Source organism: Lissotriton helveticus, chromosome 11 (assembly GCF_964261635.1).
Source record: "Lissotriton helveticus chromosome 11, aLisHel1.1, whole genome shotgun sequence".
NCBI classification, from domain to species: Eukaryota; Metazoa; Chordata; class Amphibia; order Caudata; family Salamandridae; genus Lissotriton; species Lissotriton helveticus.
In genome coordinates this window covers 1,073,832,653-1,073,859,957 of record NC_136072.1, presented here as the reverse complement: position 1 = coordinate 1,073,859,957, position 27,305 = coordinate 1,073,832,653, and the positions used below count along the sequence as shown (strand labels likewise).

Here is a 27,305-nt window from a genome sequence, read left to right as displayed (position 1 = left end):
TCGGTGGGGATCCACCGGAAGATCTTACGTAGCATGCGCAGGATGTTGAAGCATGACGAGGAGACGGCGTTGACTTGTCTGGTCATGGAGAGGGAGGAGTCCAGGATGAAGCCCAGGTTGCGTGCGTGGTCCGTCGGTTTGGGTGCGGTGCCCAGGGCGGGGGGCCACCAGGAGTCGTCCCAGGCGGAGGGCGTGGAGCCCAGGATGAGGACCTCCGTCTTGTCTGAGTTCAGTTTCAGGCGGCTGGTCGTCATCCATTCGGCTACGTCTCTCATCCCTTCGTGCAGGTTGGCTCTGGCGGTGGCGGGGTCGTTGGTCAGGGAGAGGATCAGCTGGGTGTCGTCGGCGTAGGAGATGATGTTCAGGTTGTGTTGGCGTGCGATGGCCGCGAGGGGGCTCATGTATACGTTGAAGAGGGTTGGGCTCAGCGAGGATCCTTGGGGTACGCCGCAGATGACTTTGGTGGCCTCTGACTTGTACGGTGGTAGGCGGACTCTTTGTGTTCTTCCGTCGAGGAAGGAGGTGATCCATTCCAGCGCCTTCTCCTGGATTCCGATGTTGCTGAGGCGCTGTACTAGGGTGCGGTGGCAGACAGTGTCGAAAGCCGCGGAGAGGTCCAGGAGGATGAGGGCCGCTGTTTCTCCGTTGTCCATCAGAGTTCGAAGGTCGTCGGTGGCGGCGATGAGGGCGGTCTCGGTGCTGTGGTTCGCTCGGAAGCCGGACTGTGAGGGGTCGAGGGATCCATTCGTCTCGAGGAAGGCGGCCAGCTGTTTGTTGACGGTCTTCTCGATGACTTTGGCCGGGAACGGGAGGAGCGAGATGGGACGGTAGTTCTTGAGGTCGGTGGGGTCTGCTGTGGGTTTCTTGAGGAGAGCGCTGAGTTCGGCGTGCTTCCAGCTCTCAGGGAAGGTGGCGGAGTCGAAGGAGGTGTTGATGATGTCCCGCAGGTGGGGTGCGAGGACAGCGTCGGCCTTGTTGAAGACGTGGTGAGGGCAGGGGTCAGTCGGAGATCCGGAGTGGATGGAGTTCATGGTGCGGATGGTGTCTTCGGTGCTGATCGGGATCCAGGTGCGGAGGGTGGTGGATGGTGGCGTCGTTGCGGTTGTGGCTTGCGTTGGTTGGTTGTTGAAGCTGTTGTGTATGTCCGCGATCTTGTTGTGGAAGTAGGACGCGAGGGAGTTGCAGAGGTCTTGCGACGGGGTGATGTCGTTGTTTCCGGCGTTGGGGTTGGAGAGCTCTTTCACGATGTTGAAGAGTTCCTTGCAGTTGTGTGCGTTGTTGTCCAGCCGGTCCTTGTATGCATTTTTCTTGGTGGCGCGGATCAGTTGGTGGTGTTTCCGGGTGGCGAGCTTGAGGGTGGTCATGTTGTCCGTCGTTGGTTCCCTTCTCCAGGCTTTCTCGAGGGCTCGACAGTTCTTCTTGGAGCACTTGAGTTCGTCGGTGAACCATGGTGTTTTTCTGCTGCAGGATCTGCTGGGCGGGGTCCTCAGAGGGGCGAGTTCGTCCGCGCAGTTGCTGATCCACTTCGTGAGGTTGTCGGCGGCCTGGCTGGGGTTCGCTGAGTTGGCGGGAGGGTGCTGGCTCAGGGAGGCGGTGAGCTGGTCGGCTGTGATCTTGTTCCAGCTTCTTCGAGCAACCTGTTGCTGGAGGTGGTGGATCGTCGTTCTTCTGAAGGTGAAGTGGATGCAGCTGTGGTCCGTCCAGTGGAGTCCTGTTGCGTGGCTGAAGGTGACGTCTTTGCTGGATGAGAAGACGGCGTCGAGTGTGTGTCCGGCGAGGTGGGTGGGGGTGGTCACTAGCTGCTTGAGTCCGAGGTTGTCGAGGTTGTCGAGCAGGGTGATGGTGTTGCGGTCGTTGTTGTTCTCCAGGTGGAAGTTGAGGTCCCCCAGGAGGATGTAGTCGGCGGAGGGGAGAGCGTGCGGGCTGACGAAGTCGGCGATGTCCTCGCTGAATCGTGTGCGCGGTCCCGGGGGTCGGTAGATCAGGGTGCCTCTGAGGGTGGTCTTCGGGTTGGTGTGTATCTGGAAGTGCAGGTGTTCAGCGGTGGTGAGGGTGTCGTCGGTGTTGGTCGTGATGCGGATGGTGTCTCTGTGGATGATGGCGATGCCTCCTCCGGTCTGGTTGTCGCGGTCCCTCCGGGTGATCTTGTAGCCCTCTGGAATGGCGATGGCGATGTCTGGGGCTGAGGAGGCGTTCATCCAGGTCTCGGTGATGAAGGCAACGTCGGGGGCGGTGGTGTCGAGCAGGTCCCAGAGTTCTACGGCGTGTCTGTGGACGGAGCGGGCGTTGAGCAGGATGCACTTGAGGTGGGTGCTGCTGGAGGTCGGCTTGGCGGGTGCAGGGAAGGTCCGGATGCAGGTGAACTTGCAGGCGAGGCAGCTGAAGGGTCCGTGGGTGTGCTTCGGGGCGGCTCGGTGACATCCTGGGATGTGGCCGGTGTTGAGTGCGATGAGGTCGGCGGCGCTGTAGGTTCGTCGGGTCGGCTTCCGTCGGTGGGGGCCAGGGGTCCTGGCACTGGGCGCGGTCCAGGCGCGGACGGGCGCAGACGGGCTTACCTTTGGCGCGCCTTCGGCGCACAATCGGTGCGCCCGCTGCGCGTCAACGCTGCGCGTTCGCACGGTCGCCATTTAAGGCGAAGTGCGCGGGTGGGCGGAGCAGCTGGGAGGCGGGAGCGGGGAGGGAAACAGAAGAGAAAAGGGGCGGGGCTGAAGGCGGTGGCGGGAAGCGGGAGCGGGGGGCGGCGAGGTGGGCAACACGACGAGAGACGGCAGGAACAGGAAAACAAGCACAGATTCTGGACAAAAACGGGGAAAAAAATACAGTTACACGCGATCAGGGCATAGGGAGATTTAAAGAAACAAGCACAAATTCCAGACAAAAACGGGGAAAAATACAGTTACACGCGATCAGGGCACAGGAAGAAATAGTAAATAAACAAGCACAAATTCTAGACAAAAACGGGGAAAAATACAGTTACACGCGATCAGGGCACAGGAAAAAATAGTAAATAAACAAGCACAAATTCTAGACAAAACGCGGGGGAAACCAAGGAGAGCTCTCAGGGCGGCTGCGAGGCCGGCGCTGAGGCAGAGGCAGGCACTGGGGGCACACGCAGCAGCTGGTGGCCGTGCGGCGCGGGGGTGTCCCACAAGTTGCACCCGCCCTAGACGGCAGAGGTACTCTGAATGGTACTCAGAGCTGCAGGAACAACCCCAGGGAGAGTTAGATCGAGTGCACACATACTCACAGCGTGTTACCTTGAACGGCACCACTACTCCCAATGAAAGTTACTCCGAGATGCACCCACACTTCTAGGGATGGTACCTGGAGCTGCACCCTTACTTCCAGGGAGTATAACTCCGAGTGCACCCATACTACAAGGGTGGTATCTTGAGCTGTATCCTTACTCCCAGGGACTGTTATTGCGAGATGCACCCATACTTCTAGGGATGGCACCTTGAGCTGCACCCTTACTTCCAGGGAGTATAACTTCGAGTACACCCATACTTCTAGTAGTGGTACCTTGAGCTACACCCTTACTTCCAGTGAGTATAACTTCGAGTGCACCCATACTTCTAGTAGTGCTACCTTGAGCTGCACCCTTACTTCCAGGGAGTATAACTCCGAGTCCACCCATACTTCAAGGGTGGTACCTTGAGCTGCACCCATACTCCCAGGGAGTATAACTCCGCGTGCACCCATACTTCAAGGGTGGTACCTTGAGCTGCACCCATACTCCCAGGGAGTATAACTCCGCGTACACCCATACTTCAAGGGTGCTACCTTGAGCTGTATCCTTACTCCCAGGTTCTGTTTTGCTAGATGCACCCATACTTCTAGGAATGGTACCTTGAGCTGCACCCTTACTTCCAGGGAGTATAACTCAGAGTGCGCCCATACTTCAAGGGTAGCACCTTGAGCTGCGCCCATATTCCCAAGGACTGTTACTCAGAGTGCATCAGTACTTCTAGGGCAGCACTCATCCTTCCATGGACTATTACTCTGGGAATGCCCATACTTCAAGGGTGGTACCTGGGAAGCACATGTACCATATGCTTAGGTGCAGAGCAGGGTTTGCGACACGTTGAAAGAATTTGTGAGTCTGACTCTCCTATATACATTTTATGGGGTGTTTGGTGCTCAATGTCCTGGGCACTTGTAATTTGTTTGTGCCATGCTACACGCTCCATTAGAGACACAGTATACCATTACACATTGTACTTGCTTGAAGGTGGATTTTCTGACCACAAAATGTGTTCTTGTTCGATGTTGCAATTAGAATGAAAGCAGACCCCTTTGCATTTTAACAATGGTTAGTTGGTATGCACAAAACATGACATTCCACATGTTAGAGAATATATTTATGGACCGGAGTTAATGGCCAAAAAATTATATATTTGAAGAGTTCGTTTTTCAGCTGATGTGGACACAGCATCCTGCTCAGACGGTGCTGTTGTGTGCTACATGGTATTGACACTCTTCACACGGCCACATCGGGTGATGAGACATTTTTGCACGATGAACAGCCATGTGATTTGGAACACCTTACAGGTAGCTTTCCAGGTCATGGGTGGTAGCTCTGCACTGTTGTAACAGTGCGGTGTTTTCAGCTTCCATGGGAGGCAGCATCGGGTACTTTTGGTGGTTCTGTTGGGGTTGTTAACTATAGTTTCTGAGCTGCTTTGACAAAGTCAACTCTCAAAAGCCACGCCCAACCTTAATAGCTCAAGCCCAAACCCTACAGGATCACACTTTCAAAACAATACAATTTTTTTTAGGCCAGTGCACCTTCCTGTCTCTCTCACACTCTCTCTCTCTCACACTCTCTCTCTCTCTCACACACTCTCTCAAACACTCTCTCACACACTCTCTCAAACACTCTCTCACACACTCTCTCACACTCTCTCACGCTCTCTCTCACACTCACACTCTCTCTCACATTCTCTCTCACACTCTCTCACATTCTCTCACACTCTCTCTCACACTCTCTCTCTCTCTCACACACACTCTCTCTCTCTCTCACACACTCTCTCTCTCTCACACACACACACACTCTCTCACACACACACTCTCTCTCTCTCACACACACACTCTCTCACACACACACTCTCTACTACTCAACATAACTCACTCATAATTAGTCACTCTATACTACTCACTCTTTACTACTGAAACAAAAAATACACTTTGTATATGTAAGGGTGTGGCTGTGCATGTAAATGTGTGTGGCTCTAGGACTCTTTACTACTCACTCTCTCACTATTTAATACTCCCTCTTTCACTTTTTACTACTCGCTCTCTAATACTCTTTTTACTAATAACTCTCCTACTCACTATCAACTACTCCCTCTACTACTCACTCTGTGTGTGGGTGCTAATGCAATAGGTCTCGCATATGCAAGCGATTAAGCTATTGGCAATATAAATGACAATGCCATTTATTTATGATTTAAAAAAAAAAGGAAATGTCATGAGCAATGCCAATAGCTCTACCTTTAATAATGCTGAGACCATTGTATTGTAAATGCTTGTTCAGATTAGTGTGTGATTTGCCTGTTGCAGGTTTAAATCTATGCAAGTTAACCTCAGCCTTTCATCCTTTCGATTCGGGTAACATCAGTACCAATCTCAATTGGGTAATATTTGTACAAGATTGGTTCTATGTGAAGTGCTATACAAGAACAGATTGCTATTACTAATATTAGTGGTAAAGTGCTTTATTATTCAGGCACTCACACTTTACCGCTCCACTTGTACCAGAAGCAGTTGAGGCTACATTTTCAGCCATGTTGTGCCCAGGTTCAAGTTTAGCAATTTTCATAGAAGTAGGCGGCAACATTTAGATAAAAGAATCCATGCTTTGTCACAGCGGCCCTAGAATGAGAGAAATCTCTGTGCGTCATCTGTGTACCTACTGTTCATGTGATCTTGCGCAAATATTGATCATGAGGTTTTCAGATTCAAACAGACCTAGGCCAGCTCCGACACGTGACAGCCACAATGTTAACTTGATACTTTAGGACACATTTCAAATTTATAATGCTAGGTAAAAGTACATACTTAGTTTATATATCGTATCTCTAGTGGAGAGACGCAGAGAAAGTAGGAACTGATAGATTTTTGAGAAAATGGTGCAAGCCATTTTGCCTGCAGTGATATGAACTTCAAGTGCATGTAAACAAAATAATGTAATATACAGACATCCGAACGCTGATGTAAGATGTGTGACCACTTTATTTATATTTGTTTTCCCTGTGCTCCATATGGTTTAAAGCCGATGGGCTGTGGGGCAGGCAGCAAGAAACCTCCCAGGTTCAAAGTGTCCAGATCCTAAAGAAGAGAGCTGGTCTGACCGCATGGGATACAAGAAAGCGCCCTGTAGGCAGAGGAACAGAGAAGGCTCCTTTTAAGGCTGGTTGAGGTGTGAAACCCTAAGTCCATCCGGCTTAGAATGTTTATAAATTTACATGGGCTGCTGCAGAGAAATAACCTTACGTGAGGTCGATTTCTTTCTGTTTATGCACCAGGGGAACTGCTTCAAGGCACATGTTTTTTGCCCAGATCAAACATGGTTGGACCCAGATTGCAGGGTTCTCTTCCAAGCAAACTTTGATCAATTCTGCTTCTGTGTACGGTGTCAGGTCCTGCAGCGTTGGGGTTTTTCTCGTATGATTCTTTAGAAGTAAAGTCGTGAAACTAAAGTAAGCGCTCTTATATGAATTACTGGTAATGTTGACCCTCTACGAATATCTGAACATCAAGTTGCTGGACATTTTTATCAGTCTGTCATACTTCTGGTCATAATGACTGTAATTTCCCCAGTTTTACCAATAGCTAAATTCTGTTGTAAATCCCCTCTGCAAAATAGCTGAATCTTGTACTGTGTCTTTAGTACAAACCTCTAAATTGAGCAGGAATAGATTGCAGTAATCATGACACTGTTTGGCGTCATCACTGTATTTATCACAGCATATAAGCCAAAGCTATAAATGGAAGATTGTGATATAAAAGGAATCATTGGTCTTGGAAAAAATATCCAATGGGGGCAAGGCCTACTAAGCCTTCTATGAGACAGTTGGGGCATCTCGTCAGGCGATCAGTGCAGTATAGGGCAGGCATGTCAACATTTCCCAAGACTTCTCTTTGAGCTCAGTGCAAGAAGTCTCTTGAATAAGGGGGTAACTTGTGCAATTGTGGGGTTAGGCAGTACCCTCACCACCTTCACTTGGTTGTACTGTGATTTATACTATTTCCTGTGATTTTTGCTGCATCCGAGTGCTGTGCAGGTTCTAAACTGAAAATTTGTCGGTGGACTTTTTGTTCTTTTCACATTGTCACCATTGTCTTTCTTGCTAAATCCATGTTGAAAGCATCTCTGTGGCACGATATGAAACTGGGATGTCCAGGGTTGGTCCACGAGGGCTGTAGCAAAGCTAGATTTTCTGGCTAACCACTTACTTGATACATTATTATTTTTTTTTCTGATAAAAAAGCAAGATTTAAATTAATTATATACAAATATATTTGAGGGTTCTATCCTAAAAATCTGCTACGTTTCTGGCCATTTTGGGGCGATGTTAGACTCCCCAGATATGAAGCTTATCTTCCAAAGACTGTAATCTTGCAGTACTGTTCAGCAACAGTAAAAATCTAACGGGCACTGTGTTACCATAGCAATGAGCGGATTCACTTTTAGGAAAGAGGAAAGGAAATTTGATGACGTCATTCAGCTAGGCAGTAGACAAAATGAGTTAAAATAAAAATTAACAAGTTGCCAGTAAAAAGGCTTTCTGAAATGTAATGTTTCAATTTATCTTTTACAATTTAGGAGTTAAATCCTTGGGTGTTTAAATGCAAGCAATTAAAGTGACCAGGCCCTTTATAACTTCTATAAACAACTGTGCACAGCTTATACCAAGTTAAATTTAATTTGACACCTTTAGATGTCAGCGTGAGATCAGGGGAGAACCTGGACACACGTCATAGCAGAAGACTAGCTGCCACAGTGCAGAATCATTAATGGTGCTTCAAGGCGCACATTATTGTATTAAGCCTCTCATTAAACAATCAAGCGACAGCGCCTCCTCTGCTGTAGCAAGAGGAGTGTCGTTCTCCTTGCCAGCCTATAAATTTGAATAACAAAACATGTTTATTATGGTTTTATTTTTCTTCCATTGAATAAGACTTGGGGGTGGGGCCATTACGAGGGGGGAGTGGTGAGCACTTTGGTGCGCATGTGGGTTTGGTTGGCCGTCTCAGGATGGCCAAACCGACATGCGCACTGAACTGTCTCCAACCTGAGCTGCGTTGCTGGGTTGAAGACACAGGCGCTAGTCTCCCTCGGAGCGCAAATTCCTGAGTGCTCAGGCCAATCCTAACGCTACTCTCATGCATGAAGGTGTCACGTGGCCTTTACATCTCAGGTCCAGCTTGAGTTGTTGCTCAGCCTTGGACAGGTTGGAAGTGTTTAAGCAGGTATTCATTGGACCAGTTGCAGTGGGCCAGACAGGGTTGCACTTGTGCAGGCACAGGGGCCTTTGCAGGGATGCTCGTATCTGTGTGCATTTTGGAGTATTACTTGCTGTCCCATCACAAGTTGGTTCAAGGCCAGTAGCTTCTAGAAGCCGAGCTGGCCATGTGACTACCCTGATGTCTGCATACCTAAAGTATGCACACAAACTGGTCATTCTTGGTAGCTCTAATCAACTTCCAGTGACCACTAAACCTGGCTCAAGACAGCCTCAAGTCTCTCCACCTCTCCAGTCCCCTTGTACACACTTGCAGAATACATTGTGAAATTAATTGAAATGGCCTGTAATGAGGCTCTGATTGCACAATCCAGCTATTAGTAGATCCTGAATGGAGAGAGGCCACAGGTGGGAAAACAGTGAAAGGCGAGTTTTTCAAATTAATAATGACATTGTTATTTCTTGCAACACTGCAACAGCCAGGCGCCTTGAGAAGCCAGATGGCATATATAAGCAAATAATACACATTGAGCAGTCTCCTGGCATGTCACGGTTGTCCGAAGCCACATTGAGCAGTCTCCTGCATGTGAGAGCAGCCAAAAGACACGTCAGTTTATAGGCATGTGATGTATTTGTTACGCAGTCCCTTTTCTTCCTCATTTTTGGACAGCAAAGTGAGTAAAATAATTTGCTATTAAATGCATGTTCTGCCTCTTTCAGTGGAGGGGTTGTAGTGTTTTAATTAATCTTACAGTTGTATAAATTTGTTTATTCATTCTGATGACGTAATTTCCGGTGTGGTCATCCGGATCAAAGTTTGTCACTTCATGCCTTTTAAAGAATTCAGTGGTTCCCTGAAACTACTACTTCGTGTCAGTGCATTAGTTTGGATATTTTTAGGTTTGGCGTTAATCAATACTTTTTGCTTTTTCATAAGTAATGTACATGCTTATAACGCAAATTCAGCCAGCTGTCTTAATCCATTGGTCTTTTGTTGCGTCAGTCAGATTCTTCTCCTGCCCCCTACTACAGCATAAAGCATGGGGCCATTGCTCAGCCCACATCCGCTAAATTCATTTTGAGCGATGGCATTCTGCTCTTTCACAAGGAGCACATCCGCAAACACAGTATTTCCATTCCGTGCTTGGGGCCACAATGGCATGGTGATTTTTTTGAGACCAAAATATATTTTTGTTTTTAGCCATTTTTGACAAAGCCAAAAGGTTGGCACCCAAAGGCAGACCTCTTGCCTTTGCCAATGTTTGTTTTTAGATGGTATCGAAAGATGTTTAAGGCAAGACACAGACATGGATTAGACTAGACTAGACTTCCATTTAGGATTGACTTTTTACAAGTGGTGAAGACACTTTTATTGTTAGCTATGCTTTGAAATCCTGGCGAAGGCGCGTTACAAAGCTGTGATCTTGAACAAATCTAATGGATGTTTCTTTCCTTTAAATACTCATTAAAATGTGTATTGGCAGAGTACACACAAGATTGATAGTATCAGGTGACGAGTGCCCCCTCTTTTTCTTCCGAGAAGCATGATAAGCAAATGAGTGAATCCACCCCAATATTTAGGGTAGAATCCAGAATTTCCAAACAGAAGGTAAGAGACGCCAGCATTCGAGTTGCTAGTATAATGCGGTCGTTTTCATTCAGATGTGGAGACAGGGGAGTGCGCTGACCTATTAAACTTGGGATGATACAGAGAGGACAGAATGCGCGCCCAGCCGAGCGTGACATCATTTTGGATTTGTAGATAAAATTGCTCATAATGACATCTGTGTTTCTGTGCAGGCTGCTGTCTCCCAGGCCCAGCCTTCTGAACGCTGCCGGTGATGCGAGGATGAACTCTCAGCCGCAGAAACCACTGGACCTGAAACAGCTAAAGCAGCGCGCAGCAGCCATCCCGCCAATAGTGAGTACCTGGCGGCGCCAAGCGGCCTTGGAGCTGTTGCAAATGGCCGCCTCCTCGTCCGCGCACACCCCGCTTCAGCTTTCCGTTCACCCCCATGCAGGCCTTCAAGCGCAGCCTCTTTGAAGTTTTTAGTTTGCAGAGAGATGGGACGACCCTTTGACCTTTATCTGCACAAATGTATAATATGTTGCCACATTTTACAACAGTGATTGGAGAACGGCTGCTATGCCATTAATGCACACAGCAGTCATGACCTTTTGACCTTTCTCTACACAAATGTATAAAATATGTCTATATATTATTTAGTGGTGTGGCCTTTCCTTCACATTCCGGCCAGACCAGCATAGCTAAGCTTTGTAGATGGGTTGGATATAAGGCACTTGCCCTGCCTAGAATGACACACTCTGGAGCAGGCATGCGCAGTTCCGGGCACACAGCTGCAGTTATATCCCAGCAGTGCTTGGTGGTCCTTAAACAGGGCTTCTGTGCCCTTTGGGTAATGTGATAAGTTTAAGTTATAACTATAGAGCACAAGACCGAGTAGGTTACCTCTATTGTAGATACTCTTTCCTTTTTCTGGACACATCTCAGAGTTTGGACTGTGATAGTGTATAATATGGCCGCCTGGCAGCCACCATTTCTTAATATATGGGATAGCAGTCGTTTTTCATTATAGGCCTGTAACTGCCTTAATTTAGCTAGTAACCATTGTAGCCACTCATTTTGAACACTCAATATATGTAGGATTGGTAGAAACACTTCGAAAGAAGACTAGTACGAAAACCTGGAACTGACAGAATCTAAAATGGGCTGCCTTCTCCCCAAAATGTAATATTTACGGATAAAAATGTGATTGTTTTGGTATTAACATTTGTTCTCTTTGCTGTCTAAATGCATATTAATCTCTATGACTGAATATTCATTATTGTACTTTATACAGTTTGAGGAATTATTATTAAATGTAGGCTACATATTCATTTAGAGAAAAGATCTTGCTTTTTTGCATTTTATTTTTCTTTGTCTAAAGTTTATTGCTAATGCGTAACAAACAAATGATAGTGAATTAATCGACTGTTACTCAAGTGATATTGTATTGGCATTTTGTATAGTGCTTAGTACTACTGACGAGGCACGAAAGCACCTTCTGTGTCGAGTTACACGCTACTGCGGAGCCCATTGTTAATGGTTCAGTCATACATATGGGATGGAAAGCGGGAGGAGAATTTAGTTCTGCGTTTTCTGTGTTGTGACATGTGTTTGTGTTAAAGGTATTCAAAGTTGTTCCTGTGCATTGGTTATAGCCATGCTAGAAAGTCAGTTTGCGTTGTTCTCATCCTGTTCCTAGAGCCAAACAGTTTATGGATTACTTGTCGTTTCAGATATGTGTTGAGTGGTATTGATATAATACACTGTACCAATTTAATAGGTTTGTAGATCATGATGTCTCTAGCCATTTCTGGGCACTTAAAGTGAGGCCCTTTGAGGGACCTGAGACCAAAGTGACAGGCCAGGTCATGTGACCTCGCATCCACCATTCCACCACTCAGATTCTCAACCCGGGGATGCCTAGTGGCCAATCCAAATCAAGCCCCTGGAACGACCAACAGGAAGACAGAGGGGAGTAACACAGCTGCATTGACCCAAATCTAGAAACACTGTCTGCTTTCAACAACTAAGTGGTTGTGCACTCAAAAAAGAAAGAAGCACTACTCAACACCAAAAGATAACCACCTCCGCATGTAGGTCCTATTGTAGGAGGCTCCACCCTCTGATTTGAGCAGATGAAGACATGCAATTTTACACATATGTGCATGTAAATCCACCCTTACAAACTGTGAATAACAAAGAAGAGAAGGGTTACACCTAGGAGTAGTAATAAATGTACATGTGAGCAAATATACATGTGTATATTTACCTTTGTTAATGTACTCTTTACTCAGTATTAGCAAGCATAAGGTGTCTACACTTCTTTGTGTTGTTTTCTTGGGCTGTTGCGTGTTATGACATTTAGCCATGGTTGCTTTTTTAATGTGAACTATCGCTGGGGCTAGTCTTTTGTAAGACACCCAAACCACTTCCTTTCAGTTTTCTGAAATATGTGTCAATTTAATATAATGTATGCCAGTTTGCACCTTTTCATAGTGTTACGACGTGGCGCTTACTGAGCTTTCAGCAGGGTCCATTGATTGGGAACAATCTGTATCACATGAGAGGTGCCTTAACAATTATTCTAGGGACAATTCTTGCCATAATGCTTGTCCATGGTGCTTGTTAGTGGTTCGCACTGGAGGTCTAGGCTGAGGAAGCTTGCCTATGGCGTGGTCTTGGTTCTAAAACAGTACTGGAGCAACGAGCAGATTTGAAGCCGACAGCAGTCTAAAATAATTTTCCCTGACACTATGAATTGGTGTACTATCGCATCAGTTCCCTAATGTTCTATGTTTCTCTTGAAGTTTCAAGAAGGTTGAGTTTTGTTGAGCATGGAAGACCAGCACATTGACATAGTCTCCTTCCAAATGTTCGCATCTTCTCAATGAGGCTTTTTGTATGGAGTGATAGCAGTTAAATGCAGTTGAATCTTGGACCTCCACTGCTTCTCCAACTTTGTTGGGGCGTTCACTCACTGGTGAAGAGCCTCGCGCAGGAATGTTAGTCATGCTGATAGTAACTGGCTGTGCAATCCATAGCTTCGTAGGAGGAAAGGGAAATTATTTGTCATCCGTCTTGGGATTACTCTACCTCCAATTTCTAAATAAAACATGTTCAGTGCTTTTCGCCCCAACTCCATGACAAACAAATTTGGAATGCTTCCATCTCTTTAGAATTTTTTTTTCAGTTGTGGGCAGTCTGCCTGACCATCACTCTGACTTCACTATGGATATATTTCTGTAAGTTCCTCTTGACCTCCCACTGAAGAGAGGATTTCCAATTGGGAACGTTTATCTTCCACGCAAGGCCAGTAATGTGCTGGGGGCTGTCTTGGTGTCTTTTTGGGCAGTGGCAGTCACAGTGTCGTGGGTGACTGCATTGCACTGGTTGTCATTGCCATCTGCTCCCCATCTCTTACTCCTCTTTAACCTCAAGTACCTGCTGCAGTGGAAGCCTCGTGTGCAGTGTGTACTCAATAGCTTCCATATTATGAATGTATCATCAGAAAAGGCTCTTTAGTTTCACTCTGATAGAGTGCATCAGAAGCTCATTGGTTCATTGATCAGGATTCTATGTTATAAGATCAAGTCAGTTTGCGTGCAGTGTTAACCAATTGACCTTCACCAGTTATCACCCATCCACGCATAGCTCTTCAAGGCCCCATGGTATGTTGTCTCCTCACATACATCTCCTTAACGAGTACATGTGTTTCCAACATATCTTAAATGCTTGTGTTCCCTCCTGTGTTGCACATTTGTAGCCCACCTATACTTGTTAATTGAAATTCTAAGATGCAATTTGGGAAAAGGTTGATCACTGACCTTCTCCATAAACACGCCACCTCTGCTCTTATACCATCTGTGCCGGATGCATGGGTGGCGACACAGTTTCCTTATTTGTTTCAAAGCACTAACTATCATGAGATGGATCACATTAGGCCTGATTGCAGATCGCTGAAGGATCCGGTTGGCTTCTCCGCTCCTTAATGCGTGATCGTTCTTTTATGATCATCCCGGGAAAATGCAGACGAGCGGCGGTCAGGAGGGGATGCGCATTACACCGATCTATAACCGCAAGCTTGGAAGTCTGAGGTCCCTCAAGTGGAAAACCACCCGACGCCAGTGTTGTTGTGCTAGACACTTTTATTTATATAGTCTCCACCTGCTTCCATTTGGTCATTAAGTACTGTCTCGAAAGCCAACGCACTTGGCTTTTTATACCACCATTAAACCCAAAGATGCGTGTTAAGCTGTCAGACGCAGACCGGCCAGGCAGCTTAATGAGATGCCATGTTTATCCCCGCCAACCTCATGCTTCTGAAGGCAAATAACAGTTGAGATTTGGTTTTTCTATTTGAACTAACTCGCAGCCTCAACTTCCTTCAAGTTTTAAAGATTTCTAAGGTATTTAAATGCCTCTTTCATTTTGCAAACAGTCTAAAATATTTATATATTATTATGTTGACAGGTGGGCAGACCCCAGCACACCTGAGGAGATATGGGTGAATGATGTCATAGGTTACAAAAAATATATTCAAAAGGGTGTTTGGAATACAAAAGTCAATCAAAGCATCCCGGACTCCCAAAGCCCGCCACACATCAAACAAAAGATATGCTTGATTCAGGAATCCAGACTCTAATCAGACACCATATGACTTTGGAACATTCTGGAGTCCAAAATTTCTTCGGACATCCTCAAACCACTGGGCATTCTTGAATCTAAAAGCAGCTGAAACCATCAATTCATTTGGACATTTTGGAATCCAAAATCCTGCCAGACTTTATCAAAGGAACATACTGGAACACAAAAATAAATCATACGTTGTCAAGTAAACAAAGACTGTGTCATCCCATCCTTATAGAGATGATGTCTATGAAAAAGACAGCACTAAAGAAAACCAGAGATTAAGGAGCAAGACAACAAATGTGTTATTTAGGGTGGAGGTGCACATTAAATGAGTCATATTTAGATTGATCGTATTTCACTTTAACATAAGCAGATGTCCTAGGCATACATCTGCCCTTCTGCCCCAATATTGGGCACCTCTGATGAAAATGTAACATCTGCTTCAGAAATTGCTTCTTATCCTGGAGGGGCTGTTATGTGTAAGACATGAGAGGAGGCTCTGTACAGACTCCTCCCTAAACGTGCCCCCAGAGGTGCAACAAAGGGTCAGCATGAACTCGCCAGGATCACAAGCGATGTTGTGCAGATTTGCAAAACTATTATAAGAATGGTTTGAATATTGAGAACATGGTTCCTGTTTAAGAAGCCAAAAAAGGGGGGTTGACATCCAGTTCACATGATGCCATAACCCACATTTTCAACAAATGCATTATCCTTCCTTCCCTTTTCTTTGTGTACTGAAAAAAAGAAAGCCACGTTGCAAAATGTTAAGATTCTTCAGAATTTGTGTAGTGTCGAGCAGCATCCAGTACTTGGGCAATAGACCAGCCCCTCTCTCTCGTTCACCTGCACCGCTGTTAAGCCAACCTTTTTAAGAATAAGGTTTGCTAACCTTCGCATATTGAGTAAAAGCCTCACCTTTGTTACCATGGGATCATCATGGAGTACAACAGACACATCCACGAGTTATCTGAGCATGCTACTAAACCTTTATTTACTATGTGGCGTGTGTGTGTGTATTTGTGCGTATATATATATATATATATATATATATATATATATATATATATATATATATATATACACACACATACGAATACAAACATATTTACATGTGTGTTTATTTCTCTATACATGTGTATGTTAATTTTCAGTTATTTGCTTAAATTGAATCTATTCCCTTCAAACTTTGTCCCATTCCTCCTCTCTCACACTCATCCCAAACCTTTGACAGCTGTGAACCTCCAAACATCCTTTCACACGTCCTCCTTCTTTTAGCTCACTCACCCATCTAACAGCTGTGCATGTTCACTCCTCCCAGTAGCAACTCACATCTTCCCTTTAATAATCCACTTATTTCATTCTATCCCTACTCAAGGCACTACTAAACACATAAACACATGAGAACGCAAGAGCACAAACTTACTGCACGTAATCCACAAGCAAAACAAAATGCACATATTTCTAATAAACTCACTGTTTAACTAGAACTCTAATATTGGGTTCCGGTGTAGCATGCTACTCGCTGCAAAGCGCATCATTGCCTCGTCAGCGGTAGAAAGCGCTATATAAATACATTTACAAATGTACAAGTCTATTAGTTTTTAAGTTGTCAGTTTTTCAATTTTCAAAATGTAAGCCCTATTTTTTTTTGCAATTTCTCTGGCTACAGTTTTACCTTCTCACTCTTGGAGGTTTCAGATAAGACATAACTTCCTTGATGGTTTTTACCTCTCCTAATTTATCTCTCCGGTCTTTTTTGTAGAAACTGCAGTATTTGTAGGGTTTGAAAGGATTTTGAACTCTGCTCTCTCCTTCTCTCTGCAGATTGCAGAAGGTTTCCCCGATGGGGCGTTGCAGAGCGGACACGCGAAGGCTCAGGTACCGCACCATGCCTTGGCCCTCTTCCAGCAGCAGATCACGAAAGTCCACGAATCTGCCCTGGAGGGTTTGCTGCACACGAAACAGTTACAACAGCAGCATCAGCTGCAGCAGCAGACGCTACGGCAGACGCCGCCGCCACAGCAGCAACAACCGCAGCTACATTATCTTCAAACTGAAAAAGAGCAGCAGACAATCAGTAGCCCTAGAGGCAAAAGCAGGAGCCCGGCTAATAGCGACCAGGACGGTAAGCCTTTTTTTTTCTTTAATAGTCTATTGTTGATCTAAGTCTTGTCTGGAATCCGAACCAGTTTGTAAGTGGCTTGTGTTGAATCAGCCAGCTCCTGTGTGTAATGTTGTGTAGGGTGGTTTTCATACATCCTTCGTTCTCTAGTAACTTCACTCTTAGAGCTTTTATTTGTAGACACATCTGCGGCTTTTGGTTTGCTGTAGAAGCTCATCAGATGGACTGTGTGTGGACAGACCATGCTTGGTATGGTTGTATGTTCTTACAAGGCATTCCGCTGCAACGCATGCCTTTACCACGCATGCGTTACAACGGAATGTAATTTCTACTCATTAGCTTTTCCTCGAATACTTGCGTGGTGACGTCATACGTCGTTAAGAGGAAACTGAAGTTTTTTTCCGTTTTCTCTTAAACAACGCTGATTATCTGCATATCCCGACGTGACTTCTGGTGAGTTTTTTTCTTGGGGGGGAGACCCCCCCCAAGCCCCCCTTTTTTTACTTTTTACCTTTACCACATATACCTTTACTACAAACCTCGTAGTAAAGGTATGCGTGGTAAAGGCTTTTGTGGTAACCACGCATGCGTTGTACTGCATGCGTGGTTAAGGTATTCGTGGAAACGGCCGCGTTGTAGTGGCCGTTTCCCGCTTGGTATATAGTGAGGTTTGTGTTGTGTTGTATTATCTGTGACCAGACGATGCCAGGTATAGTCAGAGTAGTGTTGTGATGTGTGTTGACAGACCAGGCCAGTATAGTGAGAGTGGTGTTGTGTGTGGACAGACCATGCCCAGTATAGTGAGGGTGGCGTTGTGTTGGATGTTGGTTTTTCTCTCTGGCTGCCTTCCAGGGGTGGCAGCATCCGCGCACCCTGCCGGTAGACCATATGAGGATGAAGCATTTTTAGAGTGTCCTCTGCAGGCTGTATTCCTGTGTGGGTATTCAACTCTGGCTCACCCTTGCCAGTCCGTCTGCTTGTTATCTTTCTAGAGCTCTTGCTGTAAGGAGTACAACTGTGCTTTTCTAGGTGTTTGTGGACTGTGAGTGGGTACACAGTTTCATTTACAGTCTTAACTGATGTCTCTAAAGTGCTTTTCCCCAAAATTTCGACATAAAAGGCAGGCTCTTATTTGTGAAGGTTTTTTAGCAATATATATATAGACATTTTTTTATTTCAATTGGTTTGAAGAGAAGGTTGTTTCGGAGAAATGCCAAAGAGGGGGAGTGAGCCGGGGACACAGAAGGTCCAAAGTGTGATCCATACATTAAATTTGTTCAACAAAAAGGACACAACAAGTTTTCAGCAAAAGCAACTCCTTAAATGTCTGCATGATTCTTCCATAATGTATACGTCTTAGCCCCGCATTCCTCAAACTACCGTAACGTTTTTAGAATAACTCCAGCTGTCAGCGTTTCGGTTTTATACACTCCATGTAGCAGACCGTCATCAGGACAAATGTAACTTCCTCTCTTCTGATGTAGTATATCAGATGATTGGATGTCTTTGATCATCTTTGAAAATAAAGTAATGTGTAAATGCGGTGCGCTGCATTTGGGATTTTGTTTTAAATTTGAAAAAGGATACTTGTGAAGAAAAAAAAGAAACAACAGAATGATTTGTGGATGATGGATATTGACTGCTGATACAAGTTCCATCACCTGGACAAAAATGTTGAATGAAACATACCCAAACTGACTCCCACTTGGTTATCTCTGACTTAGTACTTGAAATGATTTCATTTTCTTTTTGATCAATCTTTGTTAATTGGTGATGATAACATTCACCACTCACACCCTACCATCCCTCCTGCAGGTTGCAGTTGGTGTCGCCTAGGATCGGTCATGGGCACTCCACCTAGTCTCCCTCTATGTCACTTCCGTCTGTGACATCTCCCCTTGCTTATTGCGTCACCCCGACATCAAAGACGAAGGAATAGTGTTCAAACCTCAAAGTACTTTACAGCAGTCAATCCAGAATGTTCAAATAATCAAAATGGAGACAGCCTGTGTCCCTGCCTCCTCCGCTCCAGCAGCGCTTCTCCCCAATCTTCCTCATCCTCTGTCTCCACCCGGATCCACTCACTCCCTCCTCCGCAGCCAGGAACCGAAGGGTACAGCTCAGTTCCTCGCAGTGCTTCAGCTGCCAGTTCTAAGATTAGAAAAGTCCCTGTTTGCCCTCAACTTTCTTTCCAGACCGCAAAATCTATCACTCCCTTGTGATGAGTAAAATTGATTTTTGCAACAGATTACTGGGAGGTCTCCAGCTCAACAATATTATGAACTTCACCCCAGCAACGTGGTTGAACCTCCCCTGACCTGTTCAGACATCTCCACATTCATACCAAGGAGGTTGGGTCTCAGCCAAACACATACACACATCAATACAAACATCTGACCTTGGTTTGCAAACCCATCCTCAAATAATCAGCCCCCACATTTCACTCTCAGCTTATCACAAGTCCGATTCCATCTTCTGACCATGCACATTCCATCCTAGGCATGCCCTAGTTTTTTCTCTTTTGGCTGGCGCGGACCCCGGCAGTGGTACAGCTCTTCATAGGAAAATGGAGGTCACTTCCTACATTCCAGAGTCCAGGCGTGCCATTACAGCCCACATTTTCCACATAGACCACACAGTTTGCCAGGTATCACCACTCTACATCCCCATTGTCATTCTCCTCATCTAAGGAAACAGTTACAGATTAATAACTTTCTCCATGTTCTCTAAATATGCTCTTAACACGCTATATTGGCTGAGCGCCTTGTTCATCAGCCTATATTTATTCCCCTCTCACTGTAAGTGCTCGCATACCCAACTATATTGTATGCACTACACTTCTGGTAGGTCTTTCAAGAGAATCATATATGAACAAGACAAGTATCCTATTGAAGCCATCCCAAAAATCCCTCAAACTTAGGTGGGTCTGAGCAGGTGTCCGCGGGGTGGAGTCTGAAGGCAAAGTGGTAATGGGTAACTGCTGATCCCGCACATGGCCCTAGCCTAGTGACCGTGAACATGTCAAGTGACCACTGAGTGATCCCAGGCGCCGCTATATCCAAGATGTTTTCATCCCAATTGAGACTTTCCTGCTTACACAGATGTACAAAAAAACACCACAACCTAGTCATCAGAGACAAAGACTTGGCGTGCCCACGAAGGCCTTGCTGAGCTGATCTCTGCCAATTAGAAACGTTGGCAGAGGCGGACAGGACTGTCGGGCCAGCTGGATCTATCCGAAGATGCTCTGCGTGGCAGGCGATCCAAGATTTCAAGATCCTTTATTTATTTGTGCGCATTATTAAAATCATTGCCATACAGCACATAATTAATGATAAACAAAACAGAAACGGATGGACAATGCCATAAAATCAATGTCATATATATATCAAAATTTAAGACCACAGACACTTGCTATCCAATAAATAAATAACAGGTAAAGCAGTAAATACAAATCAATTCCCCCAGGGTCTCTTTTGAGAACTAGAGAGAATAATATAAAAGCAATCTCACATGTAAATGTAATTTGTACTTGTAAAGCGCACTAATACCCATGGGTGTCCTGGCGCTGTAACGCATACCGCTTTACCGCTGTGGAACCCTTCCTAGCTTTTCCCTGTGAAATGTCCACACCTGGGCACCCCCAAGGTGAAGCCAGGCATCCCAGCGCTGTTGGGGCTGTTGTGGAGATTAAGCAAGCTATTGCCCAGAGTTGCAGAGTGTGACCCATGATTAGAATAGGCACCGAGGCGAGAATTATCAGGTCTGTGGAAATTGAGCCCAAGACCTGCCGAGGCGGGAATTGAACCCTGGTCCCGGGCCAGACCTCTGCATCAGGGTCTGCCGCTCTAACCATTGAGCCACACTTCTCCACATGGTGACTTGGAGTCCCAACACGGAGCCTCGTCATTCCATTTCATGTGTAAAAATCAACTGAGGACTCTACCTATGCAAATTTAAACCAAATATATGGAAACAAACTACTTAGGCGGCTTAGTATCCAGTCCTTCAGGCTCAGCATGGAGTGTCATCCATTTAAAGCGCATATGCTACTAAATGTCACCCTCCTGACTAACAAATGCCAGGGGCAGCCGCCATCAACAGCAAATGCGCATCCTTCTGCGCATAGGCAAGTGCCAGAAAGAAATTTATTAGTGTTATTTAGCCACTGTGTTCGGCATGGATACCACCATCTTCATGTATTTTATAAATCTTCAGTCAAGTTGCCTGATCCACCGCCGCAACTTTGCAGGATCTGATATTCAGCCGTCTAAAAACTGGGCCAATCAGGCCATGGGACAATAAAGGAAGTACATCTCCGGATAACGTGCTGGAGAGTTTCCAATGCTGCCACAACCCCTGTATAAGTTAATCGACATTGTTGGTAAACTTTAAGTGGACTCGGCCTCAAACGGAGACGAAGGAGTTGAATTTGTGTAGCCTGTTGAAACGAAGAAGAAAAATAAGGTGGCAGTGATGGGAGCTGGTGCAGGTGGGTTGATGGTATGACTTCAGCTCTTGCACTGATTGCCCCTGGGTCCTCGTGGGCAGATAGCAGCCTGGCCTGCTTCAGCAGAGTTCTTGATCTCTGTTTCAGTGGAGCTGGAAGTTGCATCAGATCCTTGGCTAGAAGTGCCTAGGTTGAGTCCAAGCAAAATGTATTTAGATCCGATTCCTCATTCTGAATAATGTTCCATAAGAGCTGCTGAAAGCGCCACTGTCGGCACTTCACATTTTCACACAAAGAGAAGGGGATCGCGCATAATCAGTGTAATCCTGCCGTGTCAAGTTGGACTCAGGGCGAATATGGCCTGCGCAGTGCGCTTCGGAAGATGGGAAAGGCGCCTGTAGCCATGGCATTGTGCACGATCCAGCCGGGGAACAATCGACCCATGTATACAAATGATCCATACCTCAAAGTAGGCATCAGTTACTTTCAGTAAATTCGCAGATGAGATGCTCTGAGTGGCAGGTGATTGATACTCCCCCAGCCCCTTATAGCCTTGCAGAAACACAGACCTTCAGGAAAACTGCGGGTTTCCTCCTAGGGCTTTCGGAACCATGCATCAGTAGAGGACCAAATTAGGTGGCATGGATTGACTAAATTATATGGCAAGAAAAGGCAGTTAATGCAGTATAGTGGATCCTTCCTGTGGGATAGGTTGCTTTTTTGTCCTTTTAACACACATTGCTATCCTCTGAACAAAGGTTTCACCTCATTAGATACAGTAACTATCAGTTGGAAGGCGCCCAGTTAACCTTTGCATAGGGTCTACACAGCCACACAAACATCAATACAGACTTCTGACCCTGTTGTACAAAACCATCCCCAAGAAATCAGCCCCCACATTCCTCCCTCAGCTTATCAGAAGTCAGATTCCATCATCTGACCATTCACAATCCGTCCTGGACATGCTCTTCCCATGGACTCCTCCATTGGACCGGCTCTTCATAGGAAAGCGCATGCCCTCCCTCCCGGAGGTCGGGTATTGGTTACTGACACTAACCAATACTAACAAACAAACCTTTAACAAATCGCTTCATTGATATAAGGGCCTGGATTTATTCCTGCAATTTATGGATATTTTCATGGTTGTTTGTTACTTCTAGGAACACAGAATTGAATGCTGCTCTTTTTGTAATTTGTTTGTATTGTGTAGTAATGTTTTCTTAGTTCCGTTTCCTTTTACACATGAGACACGTTGCACTTGATGTATATAGAAATAATAATTTTTTTGCATCTATTTCTTGATTACTCTTCCCTTCTTTATTAATATTGGAACATTAAAATCGTACTTAGCCATTGTGCTTTACTTTACAATTTTATCCAGTTTATCTCTAATGAGAACCGCCTTTTTTGTGCTACTGTTTTGCAATGTACAGCACTTCTGGTAGAAGATCTTATAAAAGAACCAAATATAAATAAGAAAAGTACCCAATTAAAATCGAAACTAAAGCCTCTCAAACTTAGCCGGGCCTGGGCATGTGTCCTCTGGGTGGAGTCTGAAAGCAGAGGGTGACAAAGTCCAGCTGAAGGCCCAAGCCTAGTGACCTTGAACATGCCAAGTGACCGCTTGGTGCTCCCAAGTTCAGCCATAGTCAGGATATTTTCATCCCAAGTCGTACTTTCCTGCTTACACAGATGTACAAAAACAACAACGCAACCTAGCCATCACAGAGACGGGGACTTGGCGAGCCCATAAGTCCTTGCTGAGCGGACTTCTGCCAATTCGAAAAGTTGGCAGAGTCGGACAGGGCTATCGGACCAGCTGGATCAGTCCGAAGATGCTCTACGTGGCAGGCCATTGAGTCTCTCCCAGACCCTAATAGCCTTTCAGGAAACACAGATCTTCAGAAAACTGCAGGTTTCCTCATAGGGCCACAGTAACCATGCAGCAGTGGAGGGCGAAATTAGGTGGCATGGATTGACTACATTATATGGCAAGAAAATACAGTTTTATGCAGCCTATTGTATACCTTTCAGTGGGAGTGTTTCACTATTTTGTCATTTTAACACACATTAATATCCTCTGAGCAAAGGTTGCACCTTATTAGACAACAATTATCATTCACTGAACGGTGACTAGTTAAACTTTGCAAATGGTCTGCCGCTGTGCAGCCCTATATGTGGTCCTTTTTTCAGTAACTTTCGATCCATTTGAGCTAGAAGCATTTTTTCTTAAATTGTGCAAATTGTGCAGCAGATGGTAGAGTATGTATCAACTGTGACAACTCGATAAATATGTAAAAATGCTGCTGCGGCGGCAGAACCCTATATATATCCTGTGATCCGGTCTATAATGCTCACCCCCTTCTGTGTATTGGTCAACTCTGTCAATCATGAAATGCACATGTGATAAACCATGTTCCTTTCATTTGAGAACATATTCCTCCCAGACTTTCGTACGTTCGTATGACAGGATCACGACCCTACAGTGCATGTCATGTCAGAGCATTTCCCTTCAGCGGCCATACTGACATGACATTTGTACTTGTAAAGCGCACTTATACCCCAACTGGGGTGTCCTGGCGCTGTAATGCATACCGCTGTGGAACCCATCCTGGCATTCCTGTGAAATGTCCACTCCTGGGCACCCCCAAGGTGAAGCCAGGCATTCCAGCGCTGTTGGGGCCGTTGTGGAGATTAAGCAAGCTATTGCCCAGAGTTGCAGAGTGGGACCCATGATTAGAATAGGCACCGAGGCGAGAATTATCGGGTCCGAGCAAATTGAGCCCAAGACCCGCCGAGGCGGGAATTGAACCCTGGTCCCGGGCCAGACCTCTGCATCAGGGTCTGCGCTCTAACCATTGAGCCACACTTCTCCACGGTCACTGAGTCACATTGCATGATAAACACTTTAAAAAACACAGTTGGATCCTAGTTTACTTATCCAACATGGATCACTCGGTGAAGAGAGGCAAGCAGCTTGTAACAGCCCAACGTTGTTTTGCAACAGGCATACTCAATCCGGGCATTTGCCCATATCATGATATTTGGATAATACTTGCATCTATCATAGATTATCTCTGATGGGTTCCGGAAGACGAAGTTGGGAAATGTCTATCGTTGCTTATGCGTAACTTGTTTCCCACCGTCGATATCCAGGCTCCACCCAAATTTTGGCCATCATGTGCCATATTTAAATGTGCATCTTGTGGGTGAATCCTCAGTGTTTTAGACCTTTCTCTAAGGATTACACTGGCACATATGATGATGCTCCATGTGTGTCAGTATTTTTTTCCATTCAACTTTGATCTAAACTCTGTCGCGATGTGGGTACAAAATTCTAATGATCCACTTCCGTCAACCATGGATGAAAAAACAATTAGGAAGGCAGACGTTAATCTCGCAACAAATGGCTAACTGTCCGGCTCGCAGGCAGTTTGTGTAGTTCGTTGTTTTTTCCCTGGTCCCCTTTTTAACTGGCAGAACCACATGACTGTGCGATATGCCCCAAATGCACCTATTTCTCAGATTAACCAGTGGAGTGGATTTGGGTGGTTTTAGCGGCTCAATTTCACTCCACAAGGAAATTGGGGGGGGGGGAATTTTGCCAGCTTGGCCGTTCTGCAGTGTTTTTCACCCATCACTAGTTATAAGGAGACCATCTCTCTTCTATTTATTGTATTTCAGACCCCGGTGTAATCTTCCCACAAGGACCGGCTTTCTTGGCTATAAACTACGCAGATTAAAATATTCCCATACCTCTTAAATAGCTTCACAATACTCTGGTGCCTCTATTACAAACTGGATGCACGTCGATGTGTGGGTATTTGGACCCACACACGGGGCAGCGCTTGAACGGGCTCCGTTCCATGATGAAGCCGTCGGGGTCTTACTGCGAGTACAGGGCCTCGATGCGCGAAGGGTAAACCACTCCGCTGAAATCTGACCGGAAGAGTCAGACGATGCTCGGGACCGTTCGCACACAATACCGACGCGAATACCGAAGGCCTTTTGGCCTTGAGAAGGAAGGTTTTTCGATTCCGACAGGGAGCCGTCGAAATCACATCCGAACCCAATGGCGGAAAAAAACAATCTGGGGATGGAGCCGATGCCCATGCGCACTGTAGTCCAGGGGAGGAGCCACCTATCTCGTGATACTTCGAAGACTCTTCCAGGACAACAATGTGCAATCATCCGGACCCAACACTAGGCGGCGATCTATGCATCAGATATGAATGTTAGCAGCCCTACATGCCAAGAACAGATGCATACTGGTAAGTAGCATATTCAAACCCTGTCGCAGGTTCGAGTCGCGCTAGGGCTAACTCTGCTTCCTGTCATCTTGACATCGATCGAATGAGTGCCATTGAGTAAAAAATAATTACTCATTATAAATGCCCATAGCATTGCCAGTGCTTGTATTACTCTTTGCATTACTACATTGCGAGATGTCTGTGAGGCTTGGAGCTCAGGACCCCATGTTTTGTGTTGCCCTCTGGACATCCTGAGCGGCACTAACATGCTTTTGCTTTGAGGGTATATACTAGAAATTTCCAGTGCATTACGGTCTTATACCAAACAGTGCCAACCTAGTGTTTTTGCCCTTGAGTAATAGATGTTCTAATACTCTATTTGATAGTTTTTAGTCAGCCTCGGAAGGATGCAGCAGAGTACACTGTGCTGTGCTCAAACTCTTACCCACACACTCAATCCTGCAGTAGATTCTCAACCCATTCAGCTATCTTGCCAGTATTTGACCTCTTAGAGGCCTTTTTTTGTTGTTGAGTCAAGCCACTTAATTATAATTTACTATATCATTTGTACCCACCTGTAACTTGAAATGCACCTATCGACTGAACGATTGTTTGCACTTGTTAGTGTGAGGCCTGGCATAAAACCCCATCTGTACCGCAGCAATTCAGCAAACACCAATAAGGCGGCTTGAAATTGCTTCTTGCTGGCATCTCACATTCCCCCACAGTCATTCATTTATATGCATATATTCTTGTTCACAGCAAGGTCTTGTGTGACAAGGAGCATCTGGCACCCAGCCTCTGATTCAGGTGATCTCCTAATCAAAGAATCCATCTGCAAACAGAGAAGCATTCTGAGTTCCTTGAGGCAGTGGATTGTGGGTGATGAAAGTCTGGGTAAAGACAATAGGACTTCACTGGCAGACAGACCTGCCAATTTCTGAGGAGCTGGGCCCAAGCTAGATTTTCAGGCTAGCTATTGTCTCTTTATCACATTGGTTTTGAGCAGGGTTCTCCAAAGTCGGTCCCGGAGGGCTGGATTCATGCCAGATTTTTAAGATAACTACATTTATCGAAATGAGGATATGCTAAAAATCTGGCATGGATCCGGCCCTCCAGGACCGACTTTGGAGAACCCTGGTTTTGAGGGTTCAGGGTACGCAGAGATTACTGGGCCACAGCTGAGGTGGTTGAAGAATGTTACTACTGATGTCCCGGAGTCTGACCTATTCTGGTTTTTAAAACGGAGTACTAAGGTCGGCTTTCAGCTCTTAACTCTCAGGATAGTGAGATGGGCAGTTACATGATGGGTTACATTAAATTACATTTGTAGATTTATATAGCGTGGCTTATCACCGGTGAGGATATCAAGGTGCTGTCCATGGACACTGGGTGATTAAGCGATTTGCCCAGAATCACAGGATGTTGAGCCGACGCTGAGACTGAAACACAGCTCCCCAGCGCCCAAGTCGGCAGCTCTGAGCACTGTGCCACATCCTCTCCCAGTTCAAACGGTTGCAGGGAGGACAGTGTGGAGGTTGAGGCTCAGAACTCAACAATTATACAGTAAATCGAAGTAATGGCTGACCTGCCCGGTGCCTTATCTTCATGAAAAATGACAAGTGCTTTGTTACACCAACCATGTAATACGACACAAATATATTACGCAACGGAGGGCAGTGTTCTAACGAGGTGTTACAGGTAACGTTCTAGTGATTTATAAAGAGTGTAACGGGAAGTGAGAGCAGGTTACCTTGTCTGTGAGACACTGGACAGTCTCCTAATAGAACCTGTTTCTTGGTGGTTTGTAATCAGC

The 27,305-nt window shown here is 45.7% G+C and overlaps 1 protein-coding gene across 18 annotated transcripts in view; it reads left to right on the top strand.

Moving 5' to 3' along the window:
• NCOR2 (nuclear receptor corepressor 2) overlaps window positions 1-27,305 on the top strand; it is a 1,388,857-nt gene that overhangs the window by 1,207,373 nt on the left and 154,179 nt on the right. For all 18 annotated transcript variants that reach the window (XM_078667637.1, XM_078667632.1, XM_078667640.1 and 15 more), the window contains 2 exons: window positions 10,269-10,389; window positions 16,492-16,792. In XM_078667637.1, the coding sequence (XP_078523763.1) occupies window positions 10,269-10,389; window positions 16,492-16,792 (422 nt within the window). The remainder of the gene's footprint in view (window positions 1-10,268; window positions 10,390-16,491; window positions 16,793-27,305) is intronic.